This window comes from Silurus meridionalis, chromosome 23 (genome assembly GCF_014805685.1).
Source record: "Silurus meridionalis isolate SWU-2019-XX chromosome 23, ASM1480568v1, whole genome shotgun sequence".
Classification (NCBI taxonomy): domain Eukaryota; kingdom Metazoa; phylum Chordata; class Actinopteri; order Siluriformes; family Siluridae; genus Silurus; species Silurus meridionalis.
The window spans coordinates 20260486-20281121 of NC_060906.1; the positions used below are offsets into that span (position 1 = coordinate 20260486).

The 20636-nt window shown below is 35.9% G+C and overlaps 1 protein-coding gene across 1 annotated transcript; it reads left to right on the forward strand.

Annotated features, from left to right (window-relative positions):
• The first annotated feature begins 12266 nt into the window (after positions 1-12266).
• Positions 12267-19927, forward strand: hddc2 (HD domain containing 2). The gene is made up of 6 exons (XM_046835643.1): positions 12267-12356; positions 14712-14833; positions 15027-15129; positions 16385-16453; positions 16539-16677; positions 19133-19927. Exons 1-6 carry the CDS (start codon positions 12312-12314, stop codon positions 19273-19275), a joined length of 621 nt encoding a protein of 206 aa, XP_046691599.1. The 5' UTR covers positions 12267-12311; the 3' UTR covers positions 19276-19927.
• Positions 19928-20636: the final 709 nt, after the last annotated feature.

Genomic DNA, 20636 nt, shown 5'->3' on the forward strand with positions numbered 1-20636 from the left:
GACTTCTAGAATTGAAACCCATTCTGATTCTGAGCCTAAAATTATCGCATCTTTCTGCTTTAATGTCTATTTTTAGTTACACAATTTGTCCCTGGGCGGCACAGGGAGCCAGTGATGCTGCATCACAGTTCCCAAGTTGAATTCTGGTCTAGTGTCACACATACGGTCTCAAAAACATTAGCCAGGTCTTACAGTTTTTCTCAGTTGCTTTGCAGCGATTCTCAGTTTGTAAATGAAATTTCATCATTATGCAGTCATTTGTGAAAGCATTTCCCATTCTTTGAAGAAGTTGCGAATGATTTGGTACATCCATTTAATTGATTGTGTACAATGGTCAGCTGTTTCATACATTATCATTTGTTCATGTTTGTAAACAATGACAGAAGGACTTGTCATCTGATGGAAATGAAATGTTCGTTGACACAAATATGTATTTTTTCAGAGATGATCCAAGGATTTTGAGTAAAGTACAGGCTTTTGCAAGTAATCCAAAGTGTTGTCCTGTTCGTACTGATTGTTTTGAGAAATGCACTGGTTTGCAAATATTCTGGATGATTCAAGAATTCAACAAAGGATCTGAGAACAACAGTAAATAAGCATATGTTTAAAATGTACTTTGAAATGGACTGTCATCTCCTTTCAGCCAATCAGGATGTATTCCTGCTTTTCATGCCCAGTGTTGCCTGGGATAGGTTCCAGATCCAATGCTACCCTGACCAGGAAAAATAGTACTTACTACCTTGAAAAGTAACCAATCAGCCAAGACATATTTATGCACTGGAGTTATGAGTGTATAATCTGCCAGTTCATCATTGTACAAAATTAAATGCTTAAATTATCACACAAAGACAAGTTTTTAGGAATTAACAGCATACTAAATCCATATTAAAACGTTATTAATTCGTGTACCAATTCTACTGCAATTGGTACACAAATTAATAACGTTTTAATATGGATTTAGTATGCTGTTAATTCCTAAAAACTTTTGTCTTTGTGTATTAATTTAAGCATTTAATTTTGCCTTTAAAGCCTTATAATCTTGTGAAAAAAACAGTGTAAACAGGGATATCAACTGAGGTTGTCCATTTGAAAGATGTGACTTCATCATAGACATGTAATTTTAGATGAAATGACTCCCAATCAATGACCCTAAAACACAAGTTGTGCAATTGCATGTTATTAAGTTCCTGACAGTTGTTCAGGCTTGATGTTAATAACACATCATGCACTTTTTAATGCACATAATGCTTTTTCAGGTTTGGCTTTGCCCCTCCCGAACAGAAAATAAATACAAAATCTAACCCAAACCTAAAAGAAACACAACATTTTGTTTTTGCCATGGCTGGTCTTTTGAGCATCACATTTTCCAGGATTTAACATTGTAGCACTGAATTCAGTCTTTCCCAAGCTTTTCAGATGGTGCCAGTTTCAGTGGCGGCCAAGCGAGGAGACTGAGAGCGAGTGCCCTCTCACACCACCTCTACCTCTGTCCTATGCTGAAATTAATCACTGAAGCTGTCCAGTAAAGGACAAGACAGTGATGAGAGAGAGAAAGAGAGAGAGAGAGAGAGAGAGAGAGAGAGAGAGAGAGAGAGAGAGAGCAGAAGAGATTGAGAGTGTGTTATGCAACTTGAGTGGGTGGCGTTGGGCCGACGGCAGGCAGACAGTGGCACTCTGTTTGTATGCGTGTGTATGTGCATGTGTGCATGTGTGTGTGTGTGTGTGTGTGTGTGTGTGTGGGTGTGTGTGTGTGTGTGGCTGGGAACGAGGCGATCAGGAGCCGTGGGAGCGCCAGCAGGGAGGGCTGGGCTCCTGGCGTGACCCTTTATCTCTGAAACACAGGGGAGAAGTGGTTCAGCACTCAGGAAAGAGAGGCAGTGTTATAGCTGACAGAAAACTTGGGACACGTTTTACACTCGACACATAAAACCAAAATAGTTGCAAAATATTAAGATAGATGTAACATTACAAATTACTATTAATTGATGTAAAGTGTAAAGGCAGTGAAACACTCATTAAATCTACTGTAACTGGAAAAGAAAAACTTTACTTAACTGCATTATTTTTCTATAACAGAAAATATACATGGTTTATTTCATACATGATGCCATACATGATATTTCATAAATAATACACTTCAACTCACCTAATATTTTTTTTTTTTTGGCCTTTAATAAAATGCTTTTAGAGTCTTAGTAACATGACATGCTTTTTTATACTTAAGGACTTGAAATAAATGAAATTTTCTTTAATTTAATTTAATTTAATTTGCTATGTTATTTTATAATTAATAAAAATTATTATTATTATTATTATTATTATTATTATTATTATTATTAATATTATTTTTTTATAATAGAATTTTTTTTATTATTTCAAATTAGATATGCTGGGCAACACATTATTGATCCTATGCAAATATTTATTCATTGTTTTAGTTCAGACATAATACATACATCTACACAATAATGTTCTTTGAATTAATTCATATTTTATGATACGCTTCCTTGGATGGAGGTACAAAACGATAACACAACTGATGATCACTTTGGGTAAAAAAACATTTGCCAATCCTTATGCTGCTAATTTATTTATTTGTATGTATTTTTTTAATATCCACAATTTCTGGCTTTCCATTTTTCCTTCTCAACCCTAAAAGTGCTTTTGACAGCAAATCCTAAACACTTTAATCTGCATCAATAATCGATTTTATGGCCGCCTCCCGCTTCACATCCATTCTCACAGGAGTGAGGGCCACGTCCGCCGCCTCTCACAGCCCTAAATCAAAGCTCAGGAGCCATGAATGACAATGTCCCTTTCTTCCCTCTCCACCCCCTGAAGAAGAAAGGCGTGTATCACCCCTCCACCCACTCCCCCGACCCGTCTCTGCCCCTGAACCGTGTTTACAGCCGAGACGAGGTCGCTCACTTCAAGGTAGCGCTCGTGTTTCTCCTGCCCTCGTGCTCACCTCTCGCTATTCACATGGTCCGCAGTGACAAGGCCCTCCTCTGTGCGCCCACAAGCCAGCGCCACCGACTCTATTCGTTAGCCTTAACTACCACGTCGCTGTCCTGGCACACAAAGCCACAGTTCCCGAGCTAGAGCGAAAAAAGCCTTGTGACGCCCAGTCAGGGCAGTTGGGAGGATTCCAGCTCTGAAGATCCGTTACCTGCTGCCATGGTGATGCCCTGAAAAGAGAGACGCACGTCTTCCAGGAAGCCCTGCTGGCTGAAAGTCTCCCTTTCTGCTGAAGAGAGTCATTCAGAGAGATTTAAGTCAAGCTAAGATCAGGTCAAGGATCAGCCTAACAAAGTGGAAATGATTTTGTTTGTGGGGACTGATGTTGCACGTTTGGAAGATGTAGTGCTTTGTTTATTTCCGTGATGAAAAACTTTCATTGCATTAGTGTCGCACACAACTTTTAAATTAGAACATGTGACTTTGTTTAGAATTACTGAGCAGAATTAATGACTGACCTATAATCTGTGCACTTCAAATCCCAGCATTACCAAACTGCCGCTGCTTTACTTGACATCTTCTTGGTTTCACCTGCTTGCTGAAGCCATTGTCATGCATGCACACAATCAGCTTATTGAAAAAGATTGATCAGTAGAAGTGTAGAAATGAATTGGAAGACCAGCCTCAACAAGTGGAGAAAATAGGGCATCAGAATGGCTCTACCAAGAACATGACACCTTTACAGTTTTTTTAAGTTGCTTTGCAGCATTTGTCGAATCATTCTTAATTTTTGCAAATCAGTAAATGCATTTCTCAAAACTTTTTGTACAAACAGCACAACACATTGGATTTTTTGCAAAGGTTTGTACTTTTCTCAAAATCATTAGTTCATCTCTCAAAAGTGAGTATTTGTGTCAATGAACATCTCATTCCCATCAGAAAAAAAAGTCCTTTTGTTCACAAACAAAATCATCAAAGTGTTTAGTCACATTGTCAGTATGACGCTGCACAGTTTCAGGGTTTCTTAATATAAACTATGGTTTGGATCACAGTGATTAAAAATGCACAAAATTACAATTTTCTTCTGTTTGGTATCTATAAATTTTAGCAGCACAAATTCATTTATTCGATCACATTTGATTTATATTGACTGCAAGAGACCGGACAGGATTCACACTTTTACAAGTGTTTGTTTGTTTCTTAGTTGTTCGTCCATTTTTAGAATTTATAATTCAATGTTTTGCTCTGTCTGTATTCACTCTTCAATTGGAGTTTCACAAGATTCACCTTTGACCTGTTTTAGAGAACTGATTGATCATTGGTTGATCTGATGCCGTTCACTCACCTTCATTAGTGACATTCAAGATTCATCTGCGCAATTCATCAATTCAACACATTTACAAAAAAAAGTTTATTAGAGATTTTAGATGACAGATTATGACAACTGGTTTAACCATTTTACATTCAATTAGATGTTTTGGGGGTTAAAACTATTCAGGTGAAACGATCAACATGAACATAAACAACTGATAATGAAGGAAACAGCAGACACTTGTACACAATCGATTAAATGATTTAACAAATAATTCGCAATTTGATCAAAGCAACGAGAAATGTTCTTATGATGAGCACAAATGACTAAATGACATGGAGGTTGAAGAAGGAGCTTTGAGAATTTCATTTCTGATCTGAGAAATGCTCAAAAGCAACTGAGAAAAACCGTAAAACTGCTGACAATAACAAAAACGTATCAACGAGACTGCCAGGAGACCTTCAGCAACACTGCAGGAATATCTAACAAATACTAATAACTCCCTTCATGAGACAACAATCTCTTGTATTCTTCACAAATCTGGGTTATGGGTGAGGTTATGGAAACTCATTTTCTTAAAAAAACAAAAAAGCCCACCTTCATTTAGCCAAAACCACAAAATAACTCGGCCTGAAAAATCCAAGGTACAAGAGCTTTTGTGAAATTCAAAAAGATTACTTATAACCTCACCATACCCCCACTGCATCACTCCACCACTCCAAAATAAATATCGATTCATTGTTTAATTTTCTTAACATAATATATAACACTACATGTGATGATGTTTTTCCTGGCTAATTTTATACCAGAATGCTTTCCTGGAGTAGGTACTGTGTGACATTACACACAATAAGTGATTAATTCAGGGTGAAATTTATTACCAAGTCATTCCTTATGTTGCCAAAAACAGTTTTCTTCTATTCACAATTTATCACATTTCTAAAACCTTAAATCTGCTAGATTCTCAAATTATTTGTTACACGATAGCAAATCCTTACATTGTATTTATATAGCTTATCACATAGGGAAAGCCCCACCTACAGTGAAGCATGGTGGTGGCAGTATCATGCTATACGGCTGCTTCTCTTCTGTCAAGGCGAGGGCTCTATTCAAAAGATAACAGGCAGCTTTAAATACCAATCTAATTTGGCACAAACCCTGCAGATCTCTGTTAGAGAGCTGTAGATGAAGTAAACCATACACCTTCTACAATGATAATGGCCAAGAAAACACAAATCCAAGTCAACAATGGAATGGTTTCAGATTAGATTTTTTAAAACCCAGATCAAAATTTTAATCAGAAATTTGACTTAAAAAAGGCTGTACATGAGAGAAATCTCTATCCCATCCCCCATTTTTTGCAATTTAAGAGCTTGGTAACTATATTTGAAATAAATGTAAATAATAGCATAGCCAGCAATGATGATGATGATGATGATGATGATGATGATGGTGGTGGTGGTGATGAACAGTTTCAAAATGCTTTTTGGAAAAGCAATAGACAGATACAATAGACAATAGTATATAGCAATATCTATGGACGGATACATAAAAAAAAAAAAGAATAGATAGATTAGATTAGTTTAGATTAGATTCAATTCTTTCATTGCACAAGTGTGTTAAAATTATTCCTATTACAGTTACATTGGGGTTGTTCATTATTCTCCTACAATGGCATATCCAATATTGAGAGATGTGTTAATACTGATCTGTTAACATATTGGGTATTATTTATATTTTTCAGTGTTTTACCATTCAGTATATTTTGCAATGTTTCAGCTTTTTGGTGTACTTTTGTAATGAGCAGCAAGCTCCTCCTGTTCCAGAGAACAATTGCAGCATTAAGCGGATGATGACATGCTGAAGATTTAGGAAAATGGGATAAAAACAAAACAATGAGGGTCAACCGTGAAATATGTTAAAATGCTGAGGTTGTATGATTGCATGCTGGGGATCTTTACTTAGCAGTCAGAGTGAGAAACTCGTCACCAGTGCAGAGAGTACAGGCTGTTAAAACCACAGTCGGTGCGTGCAGGCTGCCTGAGGACATCAGCACACTCTTTCCTGACACACACACACACACACACACACACACACACACACACACTGCAAGCCCTGTGGCATTCTCACGAGAAACTGTTCTGCGTTATGTTTCTCCCAGGGAGCAGCTCACGACTTCCACCGAGCACCAAAATCCCCTTGAAGAGTTCCCAGAATCATTTTAGGCCACACTGCTAATTTTAGTGCCCCGCTGGTTAACCGAGGTCAAAGGTCAGGCGAACATTTCAAATGAAACATGGTCAGGAGGTTAAAAATATCAAGCAGGACAATTCTGAGAGACACACAGATACAGAGAGAGACAGAGCGAGATAGAAAGAGAGAGAGGAGAGCGGTTAGCAGGATGGTGGGGCTATTTTTTGCAGCCGTAAGAGGAAGATGGGGAGCAAACGACGTGTTTCCTGTAAATAAAAGAGATGTGTAGCTATCATTGTTTTGCCAAGAAAACATGGTGTGGATGTTTGTATTTCTTTGACACCTGTTTTTCTTTCTACAACGTTACATGAAAAAATTTGGAAGACATAATCATCCATAACAAGTGATATGTACAGTGTCTATAATAATATTATATACAGCAAATTCCACTAAGCTAACGCTAATCATGCGTCCAACGCCTCAGATGGGTTGTTTCAAAGGCTACATCCTTCCTGTTCCTAACGCAACTCCCAGGAAGATTGTGCATTGTCTACACGCTTCAGGAAATGCCATCTTTTACAGGTGGTAGAATATGGCATCCACGTAATGAGGGCTCAACGTGTGTGTCAACACACTCTGGATTTAGCAACGATACTCTGCAGGAAGGAAGATCCTCATATCCTGCATCATCACATCGCCGTGACGTGACCACTGTCCTTCCTTGCAAGGCGGTTATTTTGAGAATCTGGCTTTCTGTGAAGTTTTTTTTTTAAACGTGAGTCTAAACTCGGACGACGGAAATAAACAAGACGGTAATAAACACCATTGTTTACACTGAAGCCGCTGAGTCACATGACATGACCTTAAATGACATCTCTTCCATATCACAATAATTTCCTTAGAAAAAACGGATGTTAGGATGTTAGACATGATGTAACGCATGTTAGAATGACATCAGTACACTCTCAGAAAAGGTGTTCAGTTTTGAAGTGGAATTTGTGTGAATTTTTACGATTTGTACTATAACATAATTACTGATACACAGCAGTGGATATGACAATTTAATGTTTTTACATTTTTGTATAAAGTATAATATATTTAAATTTATTATAATATATGAATTTATCAGAATTATTTGGAAGATTTTATACAATTTAAAATATTTTTCAATTTTTTTAATTTAAAATAAAAAGTAAATTTCTAATATAAATTTCCAATTTTTATTATTTTATAAAAAAAATTGATTAATAATAATATATGTATATGTGATGTAATAATATGTAAATTTTTTGTAGTATAAATTATTATGACTATTAGTGGTAAAAACAGCAATAAACACTTTTTATTTAAGCAAAGGCATCATCTGAGATATAGTGTGGTTTTCTGTCAGACAACGTTTATTTAGCATAAATGGAAGGAGAATCCAGTGTTGGCGCTTTGTAGCGGTCAGAGATCCAATCAGAGCTGTAACTGTTTCAATATTTTCCAACGTCTTTAGGATTTATGATTTTTGGTAACATGATAAGGTGATATTTATTATCTTGAATAAATGACTAATTATACTATATACCGAGTGACAACAGAAACTAGCTTGTTTAATGTGTTGCTCATATACTTATGGTATAAGAGAAATAGAACATTGTAGAACATGATCCTGCTGATGATCATTTTTATTTAAAAGCACCTCCAGGGTGTTTTATTAATTGAATAAATGTGCTGTATATGGAAATGATGTGGAAATCACCTGAGGTGTTTGTTTTCACAAAATCATATTCAAGAACACCATGAAACCAGTGGCGAGCCGTGTATTTGGTACCTGAGCCTTCAGTGGGGACTTACCCGACTTAATCCTCCTCTTAATACCACCACTATCACGTCGCAATTATAGAAACCATCAATACTATACAAACATGCAATATAAAAACACGTGGCATTACAGAGAGAGAGACATTTCACATTTGGAGGGTGAAGACCATTTTACTAAAGCAAGAAACCCAGTTAAGACTCCAAACCTCTACACTACAACCACAACTGTGCACCTACATCATCTGGAGCAGTTCAGAATCAATATTTGTCTAATAACATGACAAAAACATAAAAATGTAAAAACAATACAACCTACTCACCAGAGATGCAGACTCATAATTTGCACCACTCCTCAGAGGCTGTAATCCAGTGGTACCGCTCGTATTCACTGGTCTGGAAGTGGTGAACAAACCCTTTCCCAGGCTGAGACAAGCTAGCTAGCTTTGTGGTAGCAATGTCTAGCTTTTTCTGGAAAATGTATGTTTGAGACCAAATCAATTTCTCTTCCTTTGTCAGCCATTGTGGGCATAAAAAGTCTATCTCAGATGTATTCACGTGTGCAGATCGCTACAGACGTTTTTTTGTCAGTCGAACTTAGCTGTAACAGTTTCCCTCTGACCAACCAATCAGAGGACGAAAAAAAGTTATATTCTGGGTCAGCTAGCTGCCCTGTGAGGAGAATTATATTAAATTGAATTGAAATCTGATTGGTTAAAGAAAAGATTTATTTATTATAGAGACTAAGGTAAAAATGCCAGCAGTACTGATTGTAAAGGCCCTGGGCAGGTTAGATTGACATGGCAACACATAGAGGCTGAAATCTGATTGGACAAAAAATGAAACATCCACATACACGTACTGGAAGCAGTGCAGGAAGAGAAACACTATGAAAAGAAGAGAATAAACTGTTGTGAATAAATTAATTCAATTTCATGTAACAAATATTAGAATTTAGGTTGTAAATGTAGGTCAGCGCTTCAGAGAAAGCTTTTCTGGCCCTGATGGCCCACCACTGCATAAAACATATTTCTCAACAAATTATCTCCTGAAAGCTTTTGAATGACTTTAGAGTACAAATACAATGATTAAGCACTTAAAGAGTGACACCAGTGACCAATATTACTGCACTGACACCACCACAACTTAATTTAACCCATTATGCATCACAAGTGTATCATGATGGATACTCATGATAACTGTACAATAAGTACATGTACTTATCATACATGGGCAAGTAGCAAGTAAGCAACAGTGACATTTTTACATGTTTAACACTTGTGAGGCTCTTCAGTGTCTAAAGCATGTTTCTTTTACATGCTACACAGATTCCAGACAACTTAATTACAGTATGTTTTTAACAATTTGGTTTTCTTGTTGTTTGTGTTTTTCCTTTCTGATCAAGTGAACCCTGTCTGGGATAAAGTGATTACTAAAAAAATGAATTAATGGTAAAAAACAGCAAGCTGACACTATTTGGCCCTTGAGCAAGGCCCTTAACCTTATCTGCTCCAAAACCCTTAACCCTTTCTGCAATGTATCATGGCTCATCACCCTGCACTCTGACCCCAGCCTTTAACAGTTTTTCTCAGTTGCATTGGAGCGTTTCTCAGACTAGAAATGAAATTTCTTAAAACTACTTGTTCAACCTTCACATCATTTAGTTATTTGTGCTCATCATAAGAACATTTCTCGTTGCATTGATCAAATTGCGAATGCTATGGTACATCATTTAATCGATTGTGTACAAGTGTCTGCTGTTTCCTACATTATCAGTTGCTTATGTTCATGTTGATCAAAATATATTATACTGGTTAAAATAGTTTTAACCCCCAAAACATCATTTCTCGAATCATCGTTATATATTTGCACATCAGTACGTGCATTTCTTAAAACTATTTGTACAAACAGCATTGGATTTTTTGCAAAAGCCTGAACTTTTCTTAAAATCATTCACTCTCAAAAGTGAGTATTTTTGTCAATGAACATCTCATTCCCATCAGAATGTTTACTCACGTTATCAGTATGACGGCGCACAGTTTTAGGATTTCTTGATATAAACTATAGTTTGGATCACAGTAACTAAAAATGCACAAAAATTTGACTTCCTTCTGACTTGCAGCTATGAATTTCAGCAGCACAACTTTATTTATTTGACTGCATATTTGATTTATATTGACAGCAAGAGGACAGGATTCACACGTTTACTTTACTGTACACGTGTACGTTTGTTGTTCGTCCGTTTTCAGAAATTATAATTCTGTGTTTTGCTCTGTCTGTATTCACTCTCCAATTGAAGGTTCACAAAATTCACCTTTGACCTGTTTTAGAGAACTGATTATTGGTTGATCTGATGCCGTTCACTCGCCTTTATTAGTGACATTCAAGATTCATCTATTAACCTCAGAATACTTTGCTTTCTAGACATCACTGTGCCCATAGTAGAAGGTGGTACCTTAGTGGTTATGGCATTGGACTTTTGATCTGAAGATCTTGAGTTCAAATCTCAGCTACCTCCAAGATGCCACTCCTGGGCTTTAAGCTCATGAGATAAACTGTAAGTTACTCTGGATGAAGGTGTATGCCAAATGCCATAAATGTAAATAATAGGGATAATGCAGGTGCTGATCATGTCCTTTTTTATGCATATTCTTTTTTTTATCATTTCAAAGTTTTTCACATTTTTGAATTTTCCAAATCATTCAAAAAAAATAATCTTCACAATGAAAAGGATCTTGAAAGTTTGAGATCGCATGTCAAGGTCAAACTTCTGAGCACTCACTAATGCTTTTTCACAGCTGCTGAGGACAATAAAGTGTCAAACTTGAAAGCTTTGAGATCTACCACACATTATCATTATCAAAAAACTGTTTCCATCTTCTAGCTCATATCAGATTTACACATATATTTCTGTCAAGTCAGAAGGTTACACTTTAACTTGAGAGGATGAGCTCATTGGTTGATAATACCAGCACAAACACAGGCTTATCAATACATTTTCCTTCAGCATGAATACTTTGGCAGCATGATCTGACGCTACAGACTTCGAAATAATGTTATCAAAATGGTCAAACAAATAACCAAACACTGTATATATATCTTCTTCTTCTTCTTTCGGCTTCTCCCATTAGGGGTCTCCACAGCGAATCATCCGTTTCCATACCCCCCCTGTCCTCTACATCTGCCTCTTTCAAACCAACTACCTGCATGTCTTCCCTCACCACATCCATAAACCTCCTCCTTGGCCTTCATATTTTTCTCCTCCCTGGTGGCTCCATCCTCAGCATTCTCCTACTGATATACGCCATGTCCAAACCATCTCAATCTCGCCTCCCTCACCTTGTCTACGAAACGTCCTACATGCGCTGTCCCTCTAATAAACTCATTTCTAATCCTGTCCATCTTTGTCCTCTCCTAATATAAACCACAGCCACCTCCAGCTCCGCCTCCTGTCTTTTTGTCAGATATCTTCGATATATCTATACCTGTCATCTGTACCTTGAGAAAAGCTTGAGATAAATTTTCAACATTCTCATTTCTTCATGAAAAAAACTATAAAGGGAAATAAATGCAGAAACATTATGTGAAATTTTGATTTTGATTCTTGTCTGATTATAATTTGTTATATATTTTTTTTATATTAAATATTTTTTATTTATATATTTTGAATAAATCTAATAAGAGAAATCCTGTATATTATGGTTTAGTAATGAATAATTAATCATTCATAATAATAACAACTATTGGAATAATATTAAAATAATAATAATAATAATAATAATGATAATGACTTTGAAAAATACAGGTTTTGATATTGATATCGATATCGCCGATATTAGTCCTGAAAGTATCAGATCGGATATTAAATAAGCAACATCGCCCGTCCCATGTATATAATACACACATGCCGCCATCTAGTGGTGTGTCAATGAATTGCGTTACGTACGGTCCTTGGTTTTTCGATCCGTACTGCGCTTGCGCGTCTCTTTTGACGCGCATGCGCACTCAGAACCCGGCAGCATTCTTATTTTAGCGGTAGAACAGCATGGAGAACATGTTACAGTTCATGAAACTAGTAGGGCAGTTAAAGGTAACGCATTTATTGTATAACAAATCTCTCATTTTAAACCGAAACGTAGCTTTTCTTAGTTCTAATTTAATGATTCTTCGCTACGATTGTTTATTTGACTGTACTTTTAGTTGAATATCTACAATCTGAATTTAGGATGTTGTTTTTCTATAGACATATATGTGGCTTATCCTTTTACTTTGTGTCATTTGTCTGCGTGCTTTAGATTTATACACACACACACACACACACACACACACTTGTAAAAATTAGCAAGTGTTTTAAGTGTTTAGTGCTCAAATGAGTCCATGCTTTTGTTGTTGTTGTTGTTCTTCCACTAGGGGTCGCCAAAGCAGATCATGTATCTCCATATCACTCTGTCCTCACCTGCATGCCTTGCCCTTCATCTTTTCCTTCTGCCTCAGCATGCTTCTGCTTATGTCCCTCCATATGACCAACATGACCAAACTGTCTCAATCTAATCTCTCTCACCTTGTCTCCAAAACGTCCTACCTGCATGGTCCCTCTTATAAACCCATTTGTAATCCTGTCCATCCTCGTCACTCCCAACGACAATCGGCATCATCTCAAACGTCCAGCTCCGCCTCCTGTCTTTTCGTCAATGCCACTGTCTCTAAACCGTATACAACATCGCAGCACAGTCTTATAAACCTTCCCTTTTACTCCTGCAGATACTCTTCTATCATGCTTTGCTTCATATAATTACTAAAGAAACATTTTATTCACACCAAAAACCTTTACACACTTACAGCAAGCATTACAATGCGGCAATAGTGTCCCTGACACATGACACATACAATTCAGATTTATTCCTATAGCACTTTAAACATTGTCCCAAAGCAGCTTTACGGAGATAAATAGGTTGTAAAATATGAGTTTATATGTTAGTGCTTATAAGTCCATCTCTAATGAGCGTGCCAGTGGGCAACAGTGGATGGTGAGAGAAAGAAAAGCTTGAGAGGAACCAGATGAGGATGGGGTCAGTTTTGAGTCTGGTTCCCCTCAAGCTTTCTTCCTCATACCATCTCAGGGATTTTTTCCTTGCCTCTGTCGCCACCTGCTTGTTATTAGGTATATAAATATATATAGGCACTAAACTTATAAATTAAATTTTAACTTTTGTATATGTGTAAATCTGCGTTGGGAGAACGTTCATTGTTAAAAATGCTTTATAAATAAAACTCTAATTGGAGTTTGGTGGCATTGAAGGTTCATGGATTGTTCAATAATTGTTGCATTATGGTTAAAGTGTGCAGTTTAGTGATGGGGACTTAAATTCAGAATCGTTCATGCAAATTGTAATCCTGAGCCGTTGTAGCAGCCATTGTAGTCCTAAATCCTGAGCCTTTCTCATTTCTAAAACATGCACATGCTCATGACAAATAAATGCAAAACTAAACCTCAAACAAAACAAAAAATAAGCAAGAAATGTACACTTTTGTTCTTTTTTGTCACATGTTTATAGTCTGTAAACTTGCAGTTTGGTCTCTTGGGCATTTTTCAGAGTAATTATGCCAAAGTTTATACATCATTCACACTCATTGAACCACTGATTGTATATGACATTATCAATCTTAGTGACTGCTTATGAGATGTTATATATAACAAGAATGACTGAAATACTTCATTCAAGAGGAATTAAAAAATCCAGTATATAGCTACAATCTGGGCTAGAAAGAAATCAGTCCCATCCTCACTTGTCCATACCATTCTGTGTGTTGTTGTTTTAGACCGGTGGTATTGCTGTGTTCAGGTTCACAAAAAAAAAATATATATATATATATATATATATATATATATATATATATATATATATATATATATATATATATATATATATATATATATATAATTTTATATAATTAAAAATAAAGAAAGAAAGAATTATTAAAGAAAGTAATTAAATAAAAAAGTTCTCCTAAAAAAAAAATTAGGAGAAAATTATTTTTATATAAAAATATATAATTTATATATGTTTAAATTTTAATAAATTACAAATATATATATATAATTTATATATGTTTAAATTTTAATAAATTACAAATATATATATATATATATATATATATATATATATATATATATATATAATATTTTATTTATTTTTTTATTACAAAAAGTTGCAAAACAATACGCAATTAAATTACTTGTTAGCACATTTCTAGCAGTAACATTTCACATTTATCAGCCAGAGTGAAAAAAAATCAAAGGCTCTCAGTTACTATGAGATGATCAGTATCGGGTATTTGAGTACTGAACTCGGATCAGTAGATTCTCTTAGGTTGAATGTTTACTGAATGTGTACAGGTGAGACTTTTTTTTTTTACAGCTTTAACATTTCACCTTATGTTTCAGCGTGTTCCAAGGACAGGTTGGGTCTACCGGAACGTAAAGCAGCCTGAAAGTGTGTCTGATCACATGTACAGGATGGCGATGATGGCACTAACACTACAAGACCCCAGTGTAAACAGAGAGAGGTAAGTAAACACACATTTTCTCAGTGGGCAGTAAAGAGGACACAGTACACATGGATGGTAATGGCCTTTTTGCTCAGGATTAATGAACTCCTTCACATCCTAAATGGAAACTATTAATCCACTGATATCTAGCTGAGGCTCTTCAAGAACAGAATAGTAAAGTTCCAATATGCTTGTTGGTTTTTCATTTCAGATGCATGAAGATGGCATTGGTCCACGACCTGGCCGAGTGCATAGTGGGAGACATCGCTCCTGCCGACAATATCAGCAAAGCTGAGAAACACAGAAAAGAAAAGGTGCAGTGCGAAATGTTTTTAAGACTAGAAACAAGTCAAACTATCTGCCAGTGCAGTAAGATAATTACACTTGGTAAGATTTCTTGAAATCAGAAAACCTCGCTGGGCTTTTAGAAACAAACTCTCTTGAAATAAGCATTCAATACACTTATTCCACCAGTCGATTTAGTCTGAATGTTCATTATTTTTTAAACAGTTTGCTTTTCTTAACTTGAGTAAAAAAAAATGATCCTAAACAAGCAACTTTCTTTTGGCTTCTCCCATCAGGAGTCGCCACAGCGGATCATCCGTATTCGTGATCCGCATCTTTGAGTTGGAACATGTTTTTACGCTGGATGCCCTTCCTAACGCAACCCTCCCCATTTATCCGGGCTTGGGACCGGCACTAAGAGTGCACTGGCTTGTGCAACCCTAATGTCTGGGTTAAGCTACTAAACAAAATAATTCCTTATCATTGAAGAAGTCATCATTATATATTCTGTCTCAAAATGAGACAAAGCATTTCAACTAAAAACAAGATCACGCATACATGCGTATTTTCAACAATTATTTATTCAAATGCAGACGGTCTTGTAACACACAGTAGTTACGGTGCAAAAACAAATCAAAATCATTACTTGCTGCTTTTCAAAAATACTTTTTGCGACATAAATCATTATCGAAAGTATTTTGAACACTGACAGATATTCGACATGAGAAACGGAAATCAAACTACAGAACAACTTAGTAAAAAGTCATAGGTACTTCGTATAAAGAACAAAGTTGCAAACAAATCCTGGATAATGATTGGAAAGGGTGTGATGACTTAATACTGCTTATGATAAGTCTTTGGCATTATCTTGTAAATAAATGTGTTGGTTTTGTTGATTGAAACAAGAATTTAGAATAAATAATGAATAAATAAAGAATTTAGAATAAATAATGCTAATGACTAAGTCCTAAGTGTACAAGTTATTACAGTTTAAATGAAGTCTTAAAAGATACAAAGCCTCAAATGATCTTTCTGATGATATTCAAGTTTAATTTGCAGGTAAATTAACTGACTTTAAGCTTTACTAAGAAGGAAAATAAATAATCTTAAAATAACCTTTAACAATCTGCTCTTGTATAAAATTTTATTCTTAAAAGAAGATCAATAAGATTTTTATGTCTAGAAATAATATTAATTCTTGAGTGGATAAAGTCACTTTGCTTCTCATAAGAGCACACGCCACACGCTCCATTCTGTGTCTAAAATAACGTTCTACTCTTTCAGGAGGCAATGGTTCACATCACAGGTCTGCTAGATGAAGATCTGCGGAAGGAGATGTACAGGTTGTGGGAGGTCAGTTTTTGCTCATGTGCCATATACACCAACCATTATAGATCATTACTGTGATCATTTCAGCCTTTTTTGCTTCTCTATACAGGAGTATGAGACTCAGTCGAGTCCTGAGGCCAGGGTGGTGAAAGAGCTGGACCAGCTGGAGATGATCCTTCAGGCTCACGAATACGAGGAGTTGGAGGGGAACCCGGGCAGATTACAGGAGTTCTTCAACTCCACTGAAGGTTTCATCAAATTCTGTGTCACATATGTAGACAATAAGGAAAAAGTATTGAAAGGAAGGTGAAAAAAGGGATGGAAAGCCAAGACACCAGCTGAGATCGATCAGTAATTAAAAAGCAATCCTGCCCCTTCACAGTGCAAATTAATATCAGATGGTTCAATCCCAACAAATGGCCTGTATAAAGGTGTCCAATTACCAAGGTTTCACACAGGAAACATCTCATGATGGGTAAAACTAAAGAGCGCTCTCAAGACCTTCTCCATACCATACTGATGGCATTGGTTACAGAAGGATTTCAGAACTTCTGTTCCAGTGAGCACTGTTGGAGCCATAATCCAGAAGTGGAAAGAACATAATTTTACCATAAAAGCAGGAGCAGGTGCTCCTCGCAAGATTTCTGACAGAATAGAGAATCAGAGGAGTTGTCCAAGAGCCAAGGACCACATGTGAAGAGCTTCAGAAAGACCTGGAATTAGCATGTACAATTGCTTCAAAGAAAACAATAAGTAATGCATTCAACCGTCATGTCCTGTGTGCACGCTCACCACGCAAGACTCCGTTTCTGAAGAAAAAGCATGTTGAAGCTCGTTTATAGTTTGAAACACAACATTTGGACAGAGCCTGTGAAATACTGGGAGAATACAGTCTGGTCAGATGAGACCAAATTGAGATCTTTGGATGCCATAATACACCATGTTTGGAGAGCACTGCACATCACCCCTAAAACACCATAGCAACAGTGAAGTTTTGAGGTGGGAACATCATGGTGTGGGGTTGTTTCTCAGCATACGGTACTGGCACACTTGGAAAAAAAAAATTATGAATGGAAAAATTTACCAAGACATTATTGATAAAAACCCGCTGCCATCTACCAGGATGGTGAAGATGAAACGAGGGTGGACATTTCAGCAAGACAATCATCCCAAATTGGTTTCAGAGAAAGAAAATAAAGCTGCTAGAATGGCCCAGTCAAACACCTGACTCGATTAAAAATCTATAGAAAGAACTAAAGATCAGAGTTCATAGAAGAGGCCACAGAACCTTCAAGATTTAAAGAACAGGCCAGAATCAGACCTGAGCGATGCGTGCAACTGGTTTCTCCATACAGGAAGCCGTCATTCCAACAGAGACTTTTTTATGAAGTATTAAATACATCGTGTTCAATACTTTTCCCCCCCGTGTCATTTCACATTATTACACATAACTTCATTTATGGACATTTATGGTTTGATTACTGAGAAAAATGGTGATGTGTTCAATACTTATTTTACCTGCTGTATATACTGGATATAAAATAATGATATATACTGACCAACTTTATTTAACTAAAAAATGGCTGCTTAAGGAAGAATATATTTTATATAGAAAGTTTGTATTTCAGGATCTATATCTACATTACCTTTCTTATTCTCCAGATAAAATACTGTATTAATACTGTAGACTACAATACATTTGAATATTTTATTTACAATCAAATATGTTATATATTTACATATATATTTGAGTAGTCATATAAAAAAAACATCAGATATGACCATTATACCATATACCCCTCTAAAACTGATAGCTAGAATTTATTAGAATCGATCCTAGAACTAATATATATATATATATATATATATATATATATATATATATATATATATATATATATATATATATATATAAATAAAACACAGCAAAAGTTGGTTAAATTGTTCACAGAATTCATATCATGTCTCTAAGCAGTAGAAGCTCCAAAACCTGATCATCTATTTCCATGGCTTCATTTTAATTAAAAGTGAATTAATCCTTTAGTATAATCTTTTGCTGGAATCTGGGTCATGTTGGGCCTTCATTAGGAAATGAACAAGCGGACAGGGCTGGAAAGAAGCCCATAAACCTGGATGTAGAAGAATATCACATTCTTTCCTCAGACCTCAAACCTGCTGTCAATCATTATATATTGAACAAGTGGCAAGAAAAGTGGGACATTTCCATATTCACCAGACTGATTTATATATTTCTGCTCCAGACAAATCTTTTTCTATTGAGCATATTTTATTGGACTCACTTTCAGGGTTTTTAGGACTTGTTTAGTGAAATATGATCAGAAATGGTCTGAAAATGAATATTTACTTGTAAAGGTAAAAGGTCTATAATCACAGTTGCTGTTTTGTTCTTCCTTCCGTTTGTAAACATGTTTATAGGATATTTTACATTTCAACAATGCAGCTTTTGTGCCTTCGTTACTGTTTTTAGCCATGAAGATACGCAAAGATGCTGGTATGACAATCAAATCTATATTACCACTACTAGCTAGAATCAAATATTACACAATTTTTATGAAACCCATTTTCCGATATCAGCTATTTAAGATACTACTGTGATATAAAACATTTGCTCGTAACACTGATTGAAACGATCTGCCGCAGTGTTTAGTATCGATGTACCGAAAGCATCTGTTTTTGTCGCAGGCCGTTTTCATCACCCGGAAGTCCTCGCACTGGTAAAAAGCTTAAACGAAGAACGAGCACGTCACATGACCAAAGCAGGAGAGACAGGATCGGAGAAATCAGCAGAAGTGAACTGCCACCCGACAACCAAGGACACATCATGAGCTGAGCGTTAGACATCAGGGCCGTACTGTACTGTATTTTATAGTTCAGATTAGATTTTTCACCATCCAGGATCCACCTGGAACAAATTTACTGTTAGGTGTTTTCTTCAGAACAAATCTTCAATTTTTTTTGTATAAGAAGTGAAATGATACTCCTAGAAATTCACAGTGGTAATGAATGCTGTGGTATGACAATGAAACAAATTGCTTTGCCTGTAAATGCATAATCCTGTCTACTTATGGTTTATTATCTGCTGTGATCCTCGGCAAGATCCTTCCACCAGGACCACCAGGACCTCTTCTGAGTTACAGTGTTTAGTTCGCTATATAACGCTTCCTATTTAAATCATATTTAATCAGCACGCCAGTTCTGATTATGCAGGTTCTAGTTTGACGATCAGTTGTTATACTTGTATTCCGATTTTGAATTGAGAATGATGTCTCACAGACGTATTTTATTTTGGTGTGTATCGCCTTGGTTTAAAACACAAGATTTCAGTCTTTAGTTATGAAAATAAAATGAAATCCTGTGGGTTATTTGTTTAGTTTTAAGTGGGACAGCTCAAACATGCCAAAAGTTTAGTAATCATACATCTGCATGCACGATAGTTTTATCTGTAACAAAATGGCAAATTAAAGTGAGTGCAAAGTATCTATGTAATGTGTGTGTTTACTAAATACTTTGTGTGCAAACCCTAAATCCTGAAACGCTTTCTTCAAATCTTTAACCTACTTTGTATACGATATTAAAATACAGCCCAGTCCAGCAGCATCGTGAAATACTGACCATATGTAATCTATTGATTCCTGTTTTTTGTGAAACAATTTGTAACTACTGATTCTGTACATACCAGAAGCTCGGAATAAGAAGTTACAAATTGTTAGATTTTTACGAATAATTTAGTAAAAAGAAATGTCTTCTAAAGTTTCCTAAATCTGTGATTGGAAGGCGCACACGGTATTTCGTATATTTTCGGTTTTGCTTGTTATTTAAGTTTAAGTTTATTAATATATAAGTTTATGTACCTTGTGTAATGTTATTGGGTTAATGATAAGGCCGTTTCTTTTCTTGTTAGAGGAAATCAGGAATCATAAACAAACTAAACTTTTTTTTACATTTTTTAAATACAATGAATTTTACAAACTATACGTTTTCAACCACTTCTCTGCAATCAGCCAATCATGTGGCAGCAGTGCATTGCACCAAAGCATGCAAATGCAGAACAAGAGTTTATATTCACATCAAACAGTAGAATAATAATAAACAAAATGAGTGTTTATCTTGTTTGTGTTTTACTTGGGATTTTAATGCATAACTGCATTTTGCAAATTTTATACAAACTGGTGCAAATCCAGTAAAA

Excerpts from the sequence above, each read along its gene's own strand:
- hddc2 (XM_046835643.1), top strand. The coding sequence starts at position 12,312 with ATGGAGAACATGTTACAGTTCATGAAACTAGTAGGGCAGTTAAAG. Across the intron at positions 15,130-16,384 it reads AGAAACACAGAAAAGAAAAG|GAGGCAATGGTTCACATCAC; the intron begins GTGCAGTGCGAA and ends CTACTCTTTCAG. Across the intron at positions 16,678-19,132 it reads GTTCTTCAACTCCACTGAAG|GCCGTTTTCATCACCCGGAA; the intron begins GTTTCATCAAAT and ends TTTTTGTCGCAG.